This window comes from Astatotilapia calliptera, chromosome 7, assembly GCF_964374335.1.
Source record: "Astatotilapia calliptera chromosome 7, fAstCal68.1, whole genome shotgun sequence".
NCBI lineage: Eukaryota > Metazoa > Chordata > Actinopteri > Cichliformes > Cichlidae > Astatotilapia > Astatotilapia calliptera.
In genome coordinates, this window is record NC_137428.1 from 18763568 (window position 1) to 18780068 (window position 16501).

General features: G+C 40.7%; 1 protein-coding gene across 5 annotated transcripts in view; it reads left to right on the top strand.

The window, feature by feature from the left end:
- garnl3 (GTPase activating Rap/RanGAP domain like 3) overlaps nucleotides 1-16501 on the top strand; it is an 86516-nt gene that overhangs the window by 60669 nt on the left and 9346 nt on the right. For 3 of the 5 annotated variants that reach the window (XM_026173355.2, XM_026173358.2, XM_026173357.2), the window contains exons 6-25: nucleotides 236-300; nucleotides 1134-1197; nucleotides 1362-1388; nucleotides 1733-1808; nucleotides 3304-3402; nucleotides 3511-3614; nucleotides 6319-6427; nucleotides 6595-6640; nucleotides 6727-6833; nucleotides 6927-7042; nucleotides 7475-7597; nucleotides 11700-11774; nucleotides 11988-12102; nucleotides 12232-12258; nucleotides 12379-12483; nucleotides 13257-13373; nucleotides 15110-15267; nucleotides 15473-15631; nucleotides 16028-16094; nucleotides 16369-16476. In XM_026173355.2, the coding sequence (XP_026029140.2) occupies nucleotides 236-300; nucleotides 1134-1197; nucleotides 1362-1388; nucleotides 1733-1808; nucleotides 3304-3402; nucleotides 3511-3614; nucleotides 6319-6427; nucleotides 6595-6640; nucleotides 6727-6833; nucleotides 6927-7042; nucleotides 7475-7597; nucleotides 11700-11774; nucleotides 11988-12102; nucleotides 12232-12258; nucleotides 12379-12483; nucleotides 13257-13373; nucleotides 15110-15267; nucleotides 15473-15631; nucleotides 16028-16094; nucleotides 16369-16476 (1867 nt within the window). The remainder of the gene's footprint in view (nucleotides 1-235; nucleotides 301-1133; nucleotides 1198-1361; nucleotides 1389-1732; nucleotides 1809-3303; nucleotides 3403-3510; nucleotides 3615-6318; nucleotides 6428-6594; nucleotides 6641-6726; nucleotides 6834-6926; nucleotides 7043-7474; nucleotides 7598-11699; nucleotides 11775-11987; nucleotides 12103-12231; nucleotides 12259-12378; nucleotides 12484-13256; nucleotides 13374-15109; nucleotides 15268-15472; nucleotides 15632-16027; nucleotides 16095-16368; nucleotides 16477-16501) is intronic. The other 2 variants (XM_026173360.2, XM_026173356.2) reach the window with 1 other exon arrangement.

Here is a 16501-nt window from a genome sequence, read left to right on the forward strand (position 1 = left end):
GTACAGGATGTTGTTGTTGAACAGAACAACTTTGTCTTCTCTTGAATTGCTTCTGTTTAATCTTTTAAGTCCTCTGTAATTATTCTGCGAGTAGTTGAAAAATCTCTTTTGTGGTCTGAATTTCTAAATACACACACCAAAAAATGTACTAATTATTTCCAAAATGAACAGATGTATAAAACCCACTATGTTATAATATGATAATCACTGATCTGTGTCACTCTTGTTCACACAGGGGACTCTGAAGATTTCCCTTCCCTACAGCCCAACAAAAACACTATCAGTCAAGTCCATACTAAGGTGAGACGTGCAGCTCAGACCTTGTAGTCACTACTCTTTATGCCCTCTTTCCAATGCATGAATGAGATTTTATATTGTTGTTTTCTCATTCTACAGTTCAGATGTAATTATTTGCATTGCACAATCTAACTGAACTTAGAACAAAAGAAACATTCAAATCAAATCAAATCACAGCAATACAAGGTAAAGATCTACAGCAGTAGAGAAATAACCCCAACAGATGACCCCCTATGTGCAAGCACTCGGTGACAGTGGGAAGGAAAAACTCCCTTTTAACAGAAACCTGCAGCAGATGGTTGAGGGGGAGGAAGACAGGGAAAATACACACTGTGGAAGAGAGCCGGAGTTTGACGTGAACTAATGATTAAATGTAAAGCAGTCTATAAACAGACAGAGAGTAAAAAAATGTGAGAGAAGAAAAAACAATCAGTGCATAATGGGAAGCTCCAAGCAGCCTAGGCCTAGTGCCGCATAACTAAGTTAAAGTTTTAAGCCTAATCTTAAAAGTAAAGGGGCTGTCCGTGTCCTCTAGCCAAAGTGGGAGCTGGTTCCACAGAAGAGAGACCTGAACGCTGCATCAGTGACTGGTAACAAGATATTAAAATATGTAGAAAACAGAAGGTTTGAGATTTTAAATTACTCAAGGCTAAGTTGCTGCACAAACTCTAAATGAATACAAATGGTTCAAGCTAGATGGGAAATCCCCTGTATCAGGTTTTAATGAGTGTTAACCTTTGGGCTGTTTGTCTTTCGTCAACACTAAACACTTGGGGTTTTTATCTCTGTTTCTTCCACTCCTCCTTTTTCTGCCGCTCCTGCTTCTGCCTGTACAGTGCAATGAACATGGACAGGTTTGAGAAAGGCCCCAGGGAAATCCTCAACCCAGAGATTCAGAAGGTGAGAATGACACCAGCACAACGGCAGGCTCTTAATGAAATATAGCACCGACCCATTTCATGCCAACCCGGATCAGCAACATCTAAACTTCATAATGTCCTTAGGCTGTGTCATCTCTAGCTGTAGTGCTGGTCAGTGACAGTTGTTGTGTCCTCTTTCCCCAGGACCTGTTGGTGTTGGAGGAACAGGAGGTATGAATATGATATGTTTTTCATGGGATAAGTTAGCATGTCTGCAGTAATCCTGGAATTTTCTGTCATTAATGCAGTTTGATTTTCTTTTTTCTAGTGTTCTGCATGTTTGAGTCTATATGCTTTTATATGCTGAAATGGTTGCATGTGTACAACTACAATTGTTCTTTCAAGTGTTATGCAGATTAATATTTTTCTTTCTTGGTCATCAGTATTTAGCCTTTCTTGTTACCTTTTGTGGATCTTTTGTTTAATCTATTACATGTTATTTTACATTTCTTTAAAAAAAAACGTAGAATTTATTTTGAATTGTTAATCTCTAATCTAACTCAATTTTCTTTTAGGGTTCTGTCAATTTTAAGTTTGGTGTGCTGTATGCCAAAGATGGACAGCTCACAGATGACGAGATGTTTAGTAATGGTAAATTCTGCTATGCTCATTTATTATTTAGTGTTCGAATTAAAGACTGTATATTAAAAAGGACAGTCACTGTGACATCAACCATTTATGAGTGTATTATCATGTTGAAGCTTAATATGAACAATTAGGTTGCTGCCATCTTTGGGCATCATCATTTTTGGTCACTAGCGCTAGCTTGTTTAGCCCTTAAACGCCGATGGGAGTGCCCTTAATTCCATTTGCGTAACTATTTTTAAATCCCGGTAGACTCACAATCAAATAAGATGAGGCATTTTGACATGAAAACAGAGGAGTTTACTTACATATCATGCATTCAACTTGTCCCTGGCCGCAGTCTCCTTCTACTAATGGGTTTGCAAAATAGCGTCAGAAGAAATCCAGACACACGCTTTGCGGATCTGATCAACTTTCCATTGCACTTCCTATGCTGGAATAAACATCATCACATTATCAGCATGAACTAACACGTCTGCGATTTACTGCGAAAACCAGAAATTATGTCATTTTTGCAGGAATTTTTCTTTTTTTTTTTTCAGGGCCATTTTAAGATCCGCTAGTGATAATGAAAGTTATGTTTGACTTGGTGCCTTTTTTACACTTAGAACTTTGATTTCACTGTTGGAAATAGTTTTACAGAAGAGGATTAGGGCTACCGAAAGAAAAAAAAAGTGGGCAAGTATTTTTTTGACATTAAAGTCAGACTTCTGAGAAAAAAATAATTCTGATGAAAAAGTTAGAATTCTGACTTTTTCATCAGAATTATTTTTTCTCAGAATTCTGGAAAAGAAGAAAAAGAAAGACTTGCCCACTTTTTTTCCAGTGGTCCTAATCTTCTTCCGTATAGTTTATTTTGATGCACATGCAGGGTTTCTTTGCACATTAATATCTATTTTTGTTTTTGTTGCAGTTTATAAAAAATGTAAAACTGAAATTATGAAGTCCGAATGAATTTCCTGTGGTTGAAAACTATTTCATTCAACTTTCTTTGCATTTAAAATTTCGAGGGCTACACCTTTGATATTTCTGTAACTAGAAAAATGCGTAAGCAAAACAAAACCGATTTTCAATTTTTTTGTAGTTTATTAGAGTTTTTAGTAATTTATGTAGTTACTATGGACTTGATACATACATATTATTCAAATTTGGGATATAACAACTTGCATGCATAGCAATGCTCTTAAAAAAGGCACTACAGCATGTAAAAATATAGAAAACATAAAGTAAGCTCTGATGGCCTTGTTAAAGGATAGGCTTAAAACAGTTAGCAAGATGACAAGACTTTCTATAACCTCATTAATGTTACTAACCAAGCTAGCTTTTTCACCTTGTTTACAGTTTTCATGTTAAGCTAAGCTAAACTAAGCTTAGCATATAAACTTAAGAGTGGCGTAGATCTGGTCACCAAAAGTGTACTTTTTCCAAAATGTCAAATTAAAATAAAAAACACTACATACCACAATAGACGATATCTGCTTAGTGACTTGTGTTGTTGCAGAGACGGGAAGTGAGAACTTCGACAAGTTTCTCAGTCTGCTGGGTGATACCATTACACTGCAGGGATGGGCAGGTTACCGAGGAGGGTTAGACACCAAGAGTAAGAATGTGCACCGTTTGATCACATAACAAAACATCACATTCAAAAGGAGGCCATCCATTAAGGTTTTTTTTTCTCTGTGTTATGTTATACTGTTTTTGTCTGCAGATGACACTACAGGAATTAAGTCCATCTACACAGTGTATCAAGGTCATGAGCTCATGTTCCACGTCTCCACGATGTTACCCTACTCTAAAGAGAACAAACAGCAGGTGCGTTACAAGTGTGGTTGTACACATTTGGTCTCTGTTTTTTTGTAACACTTTTAGTGTTTTCTCGATTTCATATATTTTTACATCGTTGTTTTTTTTACAGTCAGCCACTATGTCTCTCCGGATCATTGGTCTAGATCAGGGGGTGGGCAATTCCAGGCCTCGAGGGCCGGTGTCCTGCAGGTTTTAGATATCACCCTGGGTCAACACACCTGAATCACATGATTACTTCATTACCAGGCCTCTGGAGAACTTCAGGACATGTTAAGGAGCTAATTTAGCCATTTAAATCAGCTGTGTTGGTTTAAGGACACATCTAAAACCTGCAGGGACACCGGCCCTCGAGGCCTGGAGTTGCCCACCCCCTGGTCTAGATGAAATATTGTAGTATGGATACATGAGATAAGCATTTGTACAAACATTCATGATGTTCAGAAGAATCATTCTAATAGTTTTGGTAAAACCTTGAAATTGTGGTTTTCCGTGAAATATCTTTTTTAGATTTTTAGCCAACATCAGCTGATGGCTCCTGATACCCTGCCCCATTCTGCGCTGGGGTCTTAATGATCTCTTTCCCCACCTCTGACTTTATATGTGTTAGACCACCAGTCATAAAACCAACAAAACACAAATATTTTAAAAATCTGTCAAAAACACCTTTATTTATTAGACAGTTAACAAACTGAATCCATGCACCATTTCAGCCAGCCCACTGGCTTTCTCTCAGAAGTTGGAAGTTAGTTAAGCTTTAAATTCAACCACAATAGCTCATGTTTCCATTCAGGAATGCAAGTAACTGACTGTAATTTGGCATCTTAATCAAAAAACAATAATTTCCTATACTATTTTACCTGTTTTTTATGTAAAACGGTACATTTCAAAATTCATCAATAACAACAATAATTATAGTTTAGCATTAAAAATATAATTTTGATTACAGAGCTTACTCAAACTGATGCATTAACCATTACACAAACAAATAAAAGAAAAGAAAAATGGTAATGACCAGTTCAATCACTTAAGGCAGCTGTGACATAAACCTGACATTGCACTCTGAAGGCTGGGAAGCCATACACAGCTACTGTCTGTAGCACGTCTCATTAAATACTGCAATCATACAAAAGTGACAAAAATACCAGGAGACTGACAACACTGTTGTTCAGTACTCCTTTCAATGTCTATTTCTGTATCTTTATGTATACAGTTGTTATGTATGCATAAGGGAGTGCTGTGGCATGAATGCAGTAGAATCCTGTTAGTATAGGAGGAGAAGAATAAAAAGAAATGGGCATCGTTGCCTCCTTCTGTAATCCCAGGTTGTTTTAGGTATGACTTCAAAGGGCTGCTGCTTAGCAAATCTGACACATCTTGAGATATTCACTCTGGCAGTGATTAATAAGGAATAGTCTGTGCCTGTAGTGCATGTGGGTGCATGACTGAGAAGAGCTCCAGTCACACTCTATATCACACCTTAGTGTTGGTGTAATGTAAAGTCAGATTGTTTTAACTGGTGATGGTGTTGTGTTAATCATATACAGCAATACTTCTGTATTGTTTGATATGAAAGAAATATATTTTTACTGGTAATGGGACCACGAGAGTTTCAGACTAGACTTTGGGCATTTTTACATGATTGTATAGGTTTAAAATCTGACATTTTGGCTTAGTTTTAGTCCTGGAAGAAAAGAAACTCAGTAAATTTTAATAGATGATCAGTGAATTAAGGACAAACACACTGCATGACACAAAGTGCATGCATTTGTGTGGTCTCAAAAACACTGGTTGTCACGGTGTGGCATGGCACACCGTGGAAGGAGTGGGGAAGGAGGACCCAGGCGCGGTGCTCTATGTATAGACAGTGTTTATTTACAAAGTGAAACAACGTAACAATAAATCCCCGTGTTCTCCCAGACTCCAGTGTCGTGTCTCCCCGTGAATAGTCCGTGTTTCTGTGCTCTCTCCGCTCCCGTGTCAGCACCCCCCGGTGCTCGCTGCTCTCGTGTCTTCCACGCTGCTCCTGCGGGAAACATAAGACGCAGCCGTCAGGACACATACAATTGCGGGCATGCACACACACTAACTCAATAACAGGACGACTAACGTGGAGTCTCATGCAATGATCCCGCGTCGGTGGGAGCTCCAAGACTCTCCTAAGTAGCTCCCCCGACGAGCCCTGATCAGCGGCAGGTGTGTGGCTTCGGGTGTGGCCAGTCCTTCCACAGGGCCACACCCCTCAGGCCTGCAGGTGGCTGAGCTCCATCCTCCAAGCATACCCGCAGACGTGTACAACACACACACACACACATCTACAAGCATGGAGAAGAGCAGCAGCAACACCAAAATACATATAATAATAATAATAATAATAATAATAATAATAATAATAATAATAAATAACTGCTCAGGGATCCTGGGTCGCCCAGTCCCAAGACCCTGACACTGGTAAAGTATTTGGGTTGCTGATTTGGCCTAGCAAATCATAGGAATAATGTTTCTATAGCTCCAGAACCTGCCCAATAACTACCATGTTTCAAAGTCAAAGAATGCATTGGTCATCATCTGTACATGCAGTTCTGTATTGCCATTTATTAAAATAACAATTATTGGTAGATAATTCCTGTGACACATAAATTGCAGGGTGCCGAGGTTAATTTGCCGTGTTTTTCCTTATCTCGGTGTCTCTCTTGTTCATCTATTCTGTCAGGTGGAGAGAAAGAGGCACATTGGAAATGACATTGTTACCATAGTATTCCAGGAAGGCGATGATGCCTCGTCATCCTTCAAGCCGTCTATGATCCGATCACACTTCACCCGTATCCTTCACATGGACAGCGACTGTCACAGAGATTAAGTGGTAGCCAACAACATGAGCCATGTTTACACCAGCTTGAGATAATGAAGTCACATCCACATCAGAGCAGTGGAACTGTATGTGTTTGACTGTATGTGGTTTAATTGTTTCCTTTACTTTCACATCTAGATATTTTTGCATTAGTTAGGTACAATAGCCAGAATGACAGTTACAGGTGAGTGTGTTTGGTTTACAGAAGAGTCGATGAAGTTACTTGATCTGCGGCTCTTTACGATCTCATGTGTGTGCTCTCTGCCGCAGGTTAAAGATCTTCTCAGAGGAAAGCGTTCCACTGTTTGGACCCCCTCTCCCATCCCCGCCTGTATTTACCGATCACCAAGAATTCAGGGACTTTTTATTAGTCAAATGTATGAAAGTGTTCAAAAAAAGTTCATCAGATATGCTGACATCTTTGCGTCCCCTCTGTCTCCCTTACACTGATCTTCCCTCATTTCCTTCAGTAATCAATGGAGAGAAAGCCACACTGGAGACACCGACGTTTGCCCAGAAGCGTCAGCGGACCCTCGACATGCTGATCCGCTCGCTCTATCAAGACCTCATGCCTGACCTGCACAAGGTACAGCAGCGTTTCCGTCCACGACTCTGCTGCAGAGACCTGTTGTTGTACTTTTTTTTGCCATCAATCCACTCTTCTCCTCCTGACTCCTCCTTGTCACTTCAGTCACTTGCAGCGACTGGAGTCGCTGCTGATTTGTCCTCTGCTGTATTCCACTGCAGCCTCCGCATACTGCACCACACTCCACTGGATTCTGCTGCAATGCTGACTTTCTCAGCAGGGCTCTCTCTCCTCACATCACTTTAGTTCTTATATCTGTTGTTTTTTCCCCTCCTTTCACTGTTGCTCCTAATACAGCTTAGTTCAAGCAGTGCACTGTTCACTCTTGCTGTTCTCACTTCACTTCTAAGACCCTTGTTGCTTTTCTTTTTCTCTCTCCGTGTGGCTGCGTGTGTGCGCGCATGTGTCACATTTTGTGCGTTCCATGTTTAGGTTCCCTTTTCTCCCCAGAACATGTTAAACAGACGGTCCTTCAGCGATGTGTTGCCCGAGTCTCCAAAGTCGGCACGTAAGAAGGAGGAGGCACGCCAGGCTGAGTTTGTCAGAATAGGGCAGGTAACTAAGTACTGAGCACACAAAGACATGTAAAATAGCCTCATGTGTTCTGTGAGAAACTCCAAAGAGCAATTCTGTGCAAGTCTTAAGCCACCTCTCATTTTCATTCATTTTGCTATGGGAGAAAGGTGCAACAGTTTATTGAAATATGTGCAAACATATATGGAAATACAGCATATATAAGGTAAAAACATAGTTTGTACAAATTTAATGAGCTTGAAAGTCAATATTTGGTATGACTACTTTCAGTCTGAACTCTCTCAGGCGGTCCTCAGGAACAGTTCTCCAGGCTTGCTAAAAGCCATTCAGAGCTCTTATTTGGACATCGGCTGCCTTTCCTCTGTTAAGATGATCCCACACTGTTTCACTAATGTGGATTTCCCCTGACCTCCTGCGTACATATTCACATGTACAGAATTGAACCAAAAGTTTCAAATGCGGATACATCAGTTGCCACTGATTTGTGGTCCAGTTCTTGTGTTATTTGACATAAATAGAGGGAGGGCCTGAAGAGATGTATCTGCTGTAGATAGATTTTAGGTCTGGCACTTCTTTTGTCCTCCACTTATCCAGTTTCCTCAGATGTTTTAAGAACAAACTGCACACCATGCCAAGAGTTTCGCTAATAGTTATTTGGGAATCACCTTGTTGTTGCAAAAATGCTATTTTATGCCTGTCAGACTGTGTTATCATTAACATTTTTGTAGATTCACTGAAGAAGTAGTCTGAAAATAGTCAGGTAAAAGGACAAAACTGAAAGAAAAGCTTTGAAAGATGTTCAGAAAGACTAAAGAGCCATTGCTCAGCTCCATATACAGTATAGAAATCGTGGTATAGTGTTGTAGAAATGACATTGCAGACCTTGAACAAGTCATAGTATTTTTTTTTACATGATTATTGTTCACAAAATCCTTTTTTTGATCAGCTTCTATTGTAGTGAACACTTCAGACTTGAGCTGTAATCAGAGGCTTAATTCAGAAAGAGGAACAAATTGCTGAAAAACATCATTGAGCTTTATACAGCCCTATACACTCCATTTCTCCATATTTGGGCTTTTTTGGTGGGGGCGTATTTACTTTATGGGTCATGTATTTTTGATGTAATTTCCAGGAAACTTTCTAAATGATTTAGCTACTCAAAGAAATTTAAAAGGGTGTTAAAATTTGTCCTACTCATAAGAGAAAAAAGTGCTTCCACAGTTACCAGCTTCTTCTGTTTGATGTTTTAAGAAGAAAAGTAATAATTTGTAAGGCAAGTGAAAAGTAAATGCTAATCGGAGTTGCCTGGGAAGTCAAACAATAATCCTAAACTTAACAGAAAAGGTACCTGAGTCACTTCAGTCTGGTCTTTAGAAATGAAACTGCCTAGCATGGGTTAGTGTATTTCGCTCTATTCTCTTTGTTTCCCTCTAAAAATGCAGATGTAATGAGTGCTGCCTACCACTGCAGGAGAAACTACCCTCTCTCAGTCATTAATGAGGAAGCTCTTTGTACTGATTGGGTTTCAAAGGCTGAATGAACTGAACACCTGCTTGCAGGAGGATAAAGAAGGAATAATAATCTAAGAAGGTCACTGTGTGGCTGATATACCTGATATAATCATACTGGGAAAAAACCTTACAAAGCACCATACATGGCAATGAACCCGGATGACCATTTTTTGTGGGAGGCTGGGAGATAGTGGGTATTTTTGATGTGATCACTCATACAGTTTCAGAGTAATGTGACTGTCAGCATGAGTTAAATTATAATAAATCAATAATTGCCCTCATAAACCGAATACATCAATAATTTTACTACAATTTGTTCTTTCTTTTTTTTTTTTGATCAACTTGAAAATCTATCCAAAGTCCAAAGGTTTGAACTGAGTAGTACTAATAATGCCTTCATCGTCACTCATTGTTTTATAATAGTCTATATGAGCCTTAAAAACTAGACACTAGTTATAACAGCTGTACCCTGTAGAAAAAACCTGTTGGAGGAAATTAGTTTTTAAAGTCAAAACCATTTATAGTCGACTCTAAACGAGCAGCTGTTTATTAATCTTAGTAATTCTCTCTTTTTCTCTTTGTTGTCCTTGTTTCCTTTTCTTTACGTAACTGTTCTATCTCGTTTCTACTGTTCTCGACTTATAAATACAAAGCTTAGGTATCGACGTGCTCTTCTATAAAGCATTAAAACAGTGGAAGACTAACATCTTCGGTCATTGATTGTTCAGTTATTTTAGGGACAAGCCATTTGTCAGCTAAACTGACTCACAGTGGGGTCAGTCACTGTGTTGTGCACGTCGTACACAGTGATGTCATGTTCCCCATTAATGTCTCATAAATCTGAATATGATTTCTCATGGATCTGTTCTGAAGGATGCTTTAGTATGCTGTATGGCTAAGCCACCGCAGTGGTGGTTTGTATTGATCTCATCATCTCCAGATTGCCTGTTTATGCAGGCATGGTAATGCTTTGTGCAGCTTGGATTGGCACTTTCAGTCAGATGGTTGCAGCTTGCACATTTGTACGAACTGTGTTTGAATTCTGAAACGGCTTTAACCTTTGATGCATTATGACTTTTCTTTTTGTACAGTCACCTTCTTGAGCCGTCACAGATCTCAGAACCTAAATAAGCATGAAAAACAAGCAATGTCAGTCCAAATAGCAGTAATAGAAAACAGCATGCGTATTTCAGCAAGTTAGGGCTCATTTATCTTGCGCAAGGTCCACGAGTGTGAAAGCGTTATTTAAATAACAGATAAATACCGTAAAATGCAATTTCCTCCACAGAGAATGACTGTGATAGATGCTAGCTCATTGGCAAGCTACCTGTTTACAGCTACATGATGGAGCCCAAAAGATAGAAAAATACATACCAGTTCATCAAGGCCTCATAATAGCCACATATAACATCAAAATATATGTTTAAAAAATGCCCCTTTAGTAGCACATAGATTGATCCTGTTTATTGAAAGAACTCAAACCCAGTGGCTGAAAAAGAACTACTTAACTCTTTACCCCTAGATACTAGGGCTGCGCGATTTTGCATGAAATGGCACTGTGTAGCGTTTGTCTAGGGTGTTGTTCATTTTCCTAAATCCCTCGTTTTGCACAGTGTTGATGGGAGCCATATCTTTGGTCAGGTGATAAGTGATAGCCTCCGTAATTTCTTTGTGCCTGCGGGAGTTCGACGTGTATAGGGAAGCGCTGTATAAGGTTCCCGTTATTGATGTTTGGGTGGTTGACCGGGACGGATTTTCTCCTGTCACTTTCTCGTCATCCCTGACGTGCTCTCCGTTGTTTTTTCCCTGCCAATTTTAGCATCACACGGCACAGCTTCTGTATCACGTGGTATAAGGCTCCGCCCTTGTCATTTGTTGAGCAGGAAGAGTGAGCGCTTGTTTTCATGCAGATTACGTCCCGGATCAAAATGCGGTACAATTGTCATCTTTTTTTTAAAAATCGTTGTCATTTGGAAATGAGATCGCACATAAGTATGAATCGAGATCGCGATTTTCTAACGATTAATCGTGCAGCCCTACTAGATACCCTGTTAGAAGCAACCCTCTGATTGGTTCATGTCATATTTCAGCCTGCCTATTGAACAACATGAGTGGATGTGCATCAGAAATGAGTGAGGATGGTCTCTATTCATGCAGGTACCCTAGGGAAATCCATTTATTCTAACGGTCATTGAACCGCATCTTTATTGATATTTACTAAGGCGTCAAAACTTGCCATTAATGATGCAGGGTAGATCGTCAGATCATCTTAATGGGGAAAAGAGTTCAAGAAACAGAAATATCTCAAAAAATATTTGTGTAGGTCTGAACTTTATTCTTCATTCTGTCCTGCCTCATTTGAGGTTGGAAAATACAGAGTAACTATAACTCTGTTTATAAAAGAAATCATCGTTACCTCTAACAACCACAGCGGTAAAATGCCACCTTCTCATCGTGGCAACAGTGTTAATTTTATGCTAACATTAGCTACATGGGAGCAAATCTTGATTTCAGATGTCAGACACTGTGGTGATGCAAGACTTCAGACTTCCATCAGTGCAGAATTCAGAGGTGTACGCCGTGTGTCATATCTGATGCCGTTTCTTCCCCAGGCCCTCAAGCTGAAGACCATAGTGAGAGGCGATGCGCCGACTAGCCTCGTCACCACAGGCTTGTGCAGAAAAGAGGTGAGGCTCACATCTTTAAAGCGTCTCACCGCCTTGATCTTAATACTTGAAAGAACCTTTGAATTTTTTGCCGTTACAAAACAACTTCATGTTTGAAATGTTTAAAAAGCACTTAATGAACCCGGGGGGGTTAAATTTATGATTTATTTGTAGTCCTATCAAACCAAGTGAATATTAATCCTATTGTGCGCTGTATCAATATGTGTGTTGCAGCCATGGGAGTCCCAGTTGTTCTGCAGCACATTCCCCTATGATATCGTGTGCGCTGACTCCTGGGGTCAGTCAGTGCTGGTTGCCACAGACGCAGCAGGGGTCATGCTGCTCGATGGTGAGGTCACTAATCAATACGCCCTGTGCCATCTAAATTAAAGCACCCATGCATAATTGTTCAATACTCAGCAGAATGTCGAGAGCAGCAGCTAACATGATGATGGTAATGATGTTGTCCCTCTTTCAGGCCCTGATCCAGCAGGGTTAGGCATTGGTGAGTGACACAATCAATATTTTCTTATTTAAATGCTCTTTCTTTTTTTAATCCCTACTTGGGGCGGGGATTTTTCAATTTAATTTTCTTTAATCATGTGATTTTTGACTTGTCTTTCAGAGCCACAGAGCCTTCCCCCAGTGCACGTGTTCGACAGAACCATGGTGGTGAAGCAGATGCACGTTCTCGAGCCTCAGGACCTGCTTATCACCCGCACTGACAAAGGTAGGCTTAGACCACTGGGAGGATACTGCTAAGCACTGCCTCCCTGCACATCAGAGATCTCCTGTCATCCTTTGAAATCCTCTTTTTGACTCACAGTACTATTTGGAGCAGATTGTCTTTATGTTTGTTCTTTTTCTTCGCCTTACATTTCATCTGTCTTTTCCTGTGTGCGTTAGTGTGTACACGTTTGCCCACCTCCACTGGTCCGGTGAAAACATCGATCCATCGCCGAGATTTAAGGAAGCTGACCTGCACAGAACGAGTCCCTAAAGGGGTTCTGTGTGCATGTGTATACAAAAGAGTGTCTGTTTGTCTGAAGAACCACATAGACTGTGAGAGTGCAGGGGGTTATAAAGTACTAAGAGATATCCAGACAGGCAGACAGATAAAATTAAACACAGAGGGTGACTAAGATTTAAAGGACACACAAGTAGTTCAACCGAGATGTGGCTGTGTACTAACAAACAGCAGTTGGACTTGTCTGATGTTTGCTTTAACTGTGAAAGAATGTAAATGGTTGATCTGCAGATGATAAGCAAGTAGGGATCGTCCAGGTTTGATAGTCATTATGCGATGGCAGGCATTTGTCACGACTGTGTGTGGGCTTTGATGAAGAAGCTTCTGCGAGTGCGCCAGCTTTAAGAAGCCTTCTAGTAATCCTCCTGCAATACCACGCCATTGCATGGCCGTGGGAGGATGCTAAATAAGAGCTAGCAAATTGAGGGTAGCCTTCGTGCAGAAAAAAACAGAAGAGCTTTTTGTTTTGTTTCCAGGAAAGGATGCTCGGCTTTATGTGTTCAGACTCAGCACGATCAAGAAAGGCCTGGAGGAGAGGCAACTAATCAGGGGCAAGTGCGACAGCCGGGAAAACAAACTGGAGAAAACGAAAGGTAACGCACAGGATCTGCAAGAATATGCACACAGTTGCACAGAATGCAAAACAATCCTCACAGTGAAAAAGGTAAATACACTTATGCAAGATAGAAAAATCTGCTTGAATTTGACAGAAGTTGAAAGCATCAGATAGTTCCCCATCCGAACACCTGTGATAAATTTTTCCCCCTGTTAATACCTTTAGGTTTATTTGAGGATAATATGAGACTACAAAATTGCTCTTTTTGTCAGCATCCTTCAACAGCAGCTCTAGTGTGAAATAGACATGCATGCTTAAATTCAAGCCATCATAAAAATAAATGTAAAAACATTTAAAGAGACATTTCCAAGACATTTAAATGTTGATACATATCAGCTACCTAGCTTAATCGTTTCTGGCATAAAAGGAGCCTGAAATGTACTTCATACATTGGTCATTCACGACTCCTTGGCTTTAAATCTATTATTTCCCCCTGCTGGTAATGCAACTTAAGCATGTGGTGGATTAGTGTGTCTGTTACCCCTTAAGGTGCTTTAAATTGTAAGGTCAAGATGCTAAAATAACACAAGAGAAAATCCCAATAATCAGGCAACCCACTGTAAGCAAGCATTCGGCAACAGTGGGAAGGAAAAACTCCCTTTTAAGAGGAAGTAACCTCCGGCAGAACCAGGTTCAGTTGGGAGTGAGGGGAGGGAGACAGGAAAAAAGGCATACTGTGGAAAAGAGCTAATTTGGTGATGAAACCTCTTACATTCAGATCAACGTTAAAACCTATTTTAAGACAGATTGGATCGACTGATAGCATCTCGCCATGCTCCTGTTGGTATAAACAGGAGATAAAGAAGTTCCTACTTGGGAACCTACTTCTCCACTGGCCTCTGGCAGGTGTTGCTTACTATCACACTCCAATGTAGCTCCAGAGCCACAGCCACCCCATAAATGTGGAAGAATGTGGTGGCTTAAGTAACCAGCACAGCTTGAAGTAAACAAGTAATCTAATTAGCATCTGTAACGACATAAACTTCTGCAAATTAACACATTTGATTGTTTTGCTATCAATTGCATGAATGTGGAAATGAAAGAGAGATTCAGTCAGCCGCATTAGGCACAAACCTAGGGGAGGAGTCAGAGAGAAACTCTGGGTTTGTTAAAGAAAATCTGCCAGCGAATAGAGTCTGTGAATAGCCCAGGGATTAGGGAATCCTCATCTCAGGGTTAGCAAACTCTGTTTTCTGGAACAGGCCTGTGCTTCATCATATTAGGCGCAGCCAAAGCCACAGTGCTGGCCTGAGATGGACATATGAAGAAATCCATGCCAAGCTGACAACAGCTCAATACAAGTAGAAACATTTGGAAAACAAGCTTTTCGAGCAGATTGAAACCTGAGCTTTTGGCTTACAGACATAAAAAAATGTCTTTGAGCTGTAAATATTGTTCATCTGTACAAATGTTCCTAAAGAAGTAAACATCTACATTTCTGACCTGTTGAAGGATTATCTGAATATGTTTATGAGGTTGTTTACAAGGTTAACAAGTATCTAATCAATTCTGAAGTGCAACCTTAATGAATCTCCTTTTTACAGTGTACACACAAATACACACACAGTGTTATATCCACTGGTGTCATGCCAGCTGTCTGAGCGGCATGCATTGATCTGCGGGACGATGCCAGGGAACGACACCTGCAGCAGTAAACATCCATTATAGTTTCCATCTCTTTGTCAGCCTCCCCTCTCATCCGCTTTGTCCTAGGTTGCCATTTGTACTCTATTAACACCCACCACGGCTCAGAGCTGAGGATAGTAGCAGCCATCAGGAACAAACTCCTCCTCATCACCAGGAAACATCCGCGTTTCAGCGCCGTCGCCACAGGAGCGGATTCTCCAGTGGAGGAGTTTCAGTACATACGGGTAAATCAAAGTCCACATGAGCAAAGAGAAGGTGGAAAAACAGCATATGAATCAAGCATGCACATTGTATTCAATACCCAAATGTAATGGGGGCTAAAAAAGAGTCTAATTATCTATCAAACAGAAGAGGGTGAAAGAAGAACGAAGACAGGAGTGTAAAAGTAAAGAGTGCTAATGTTAACCACGTGTACCACGCTCCCATTAGGAGATCTGTCTGTGCGACCCGCCGGTGGTGATGTCGCTGGTGGACGGTCCAACCGGGGAAAATGATAATATGATTTGTGTGGCCTACAAACATCAATTTGACCTGATCAATGAGAGCACTGGAGATGCCTACCGGCTTCATCACGCAGAGGCCAACAGGGTGAGGCACACAGGCACACACACACATATTAGCGGCTTTCTCTTTGCTTTCTTGCATTTCTATGTGATGTTTATTGAAGCCAAACGGGACTGAAACCTTTAGTTAGCGGCTTTATTTACCTGCTGATTACCAGCCTGCTTGGGTGAATCAAACATTGTCATTCTCAGCAGGGAGAAATGGATGAGCAGGCTGTAGGATGAACAGCTGCCTTAATAAAGCATCTCATTCTGCTTTCTATTTAGAGAAGAGTAAATCTGTAGCTGACATGCAGTGTATCTTCTGTATTGCCCTGAGGGTGCTGACCTGACATTATTTGTTAAAAACAGTGTCTCCTATTTGACCTTTCGCCTCTGAACCGTCTTTGATTTCACTAAACTGACTTCTTTGTGCCTGCAGGTAAATTTTGTAGCGGCCATTGATGTGTATGAAGACGGGGAGGCAGGTCTGCTGTTGTGTTACAACTGTGAGTGCCCCCCACCACCATCCCTCTCTTGACTCCAGACATTTCAGATGTTGTGTAATGTCGGCTATCTGCCTTTTTCCTCTGCGACTGGAATAAAAATAATTGCACAGAGACAGCTCCAGAATATTAAGAGTGAGGGAGCTTTTTATCCCTCTGCTTCAGCTATATAAAAGGACAAAAAGCTGTCTGCCCTCTTCGACTCACAATAAAAGGCTGCTGTCGATCGTGGTGTAACATAAATACCTTTAACCTGAATCCTGTGTGTCTTTTGCAGATATTTGTTACTATAAGAAAGTTTGTCCGTTTAACGGCTCCACACCGATGATCCAGTCCAACACCTCGGATTTCCACTTCAGCTGGAACCAGATGCCTAATGCTATTGGTAGGTTGCCACGGCAACAGTTCTC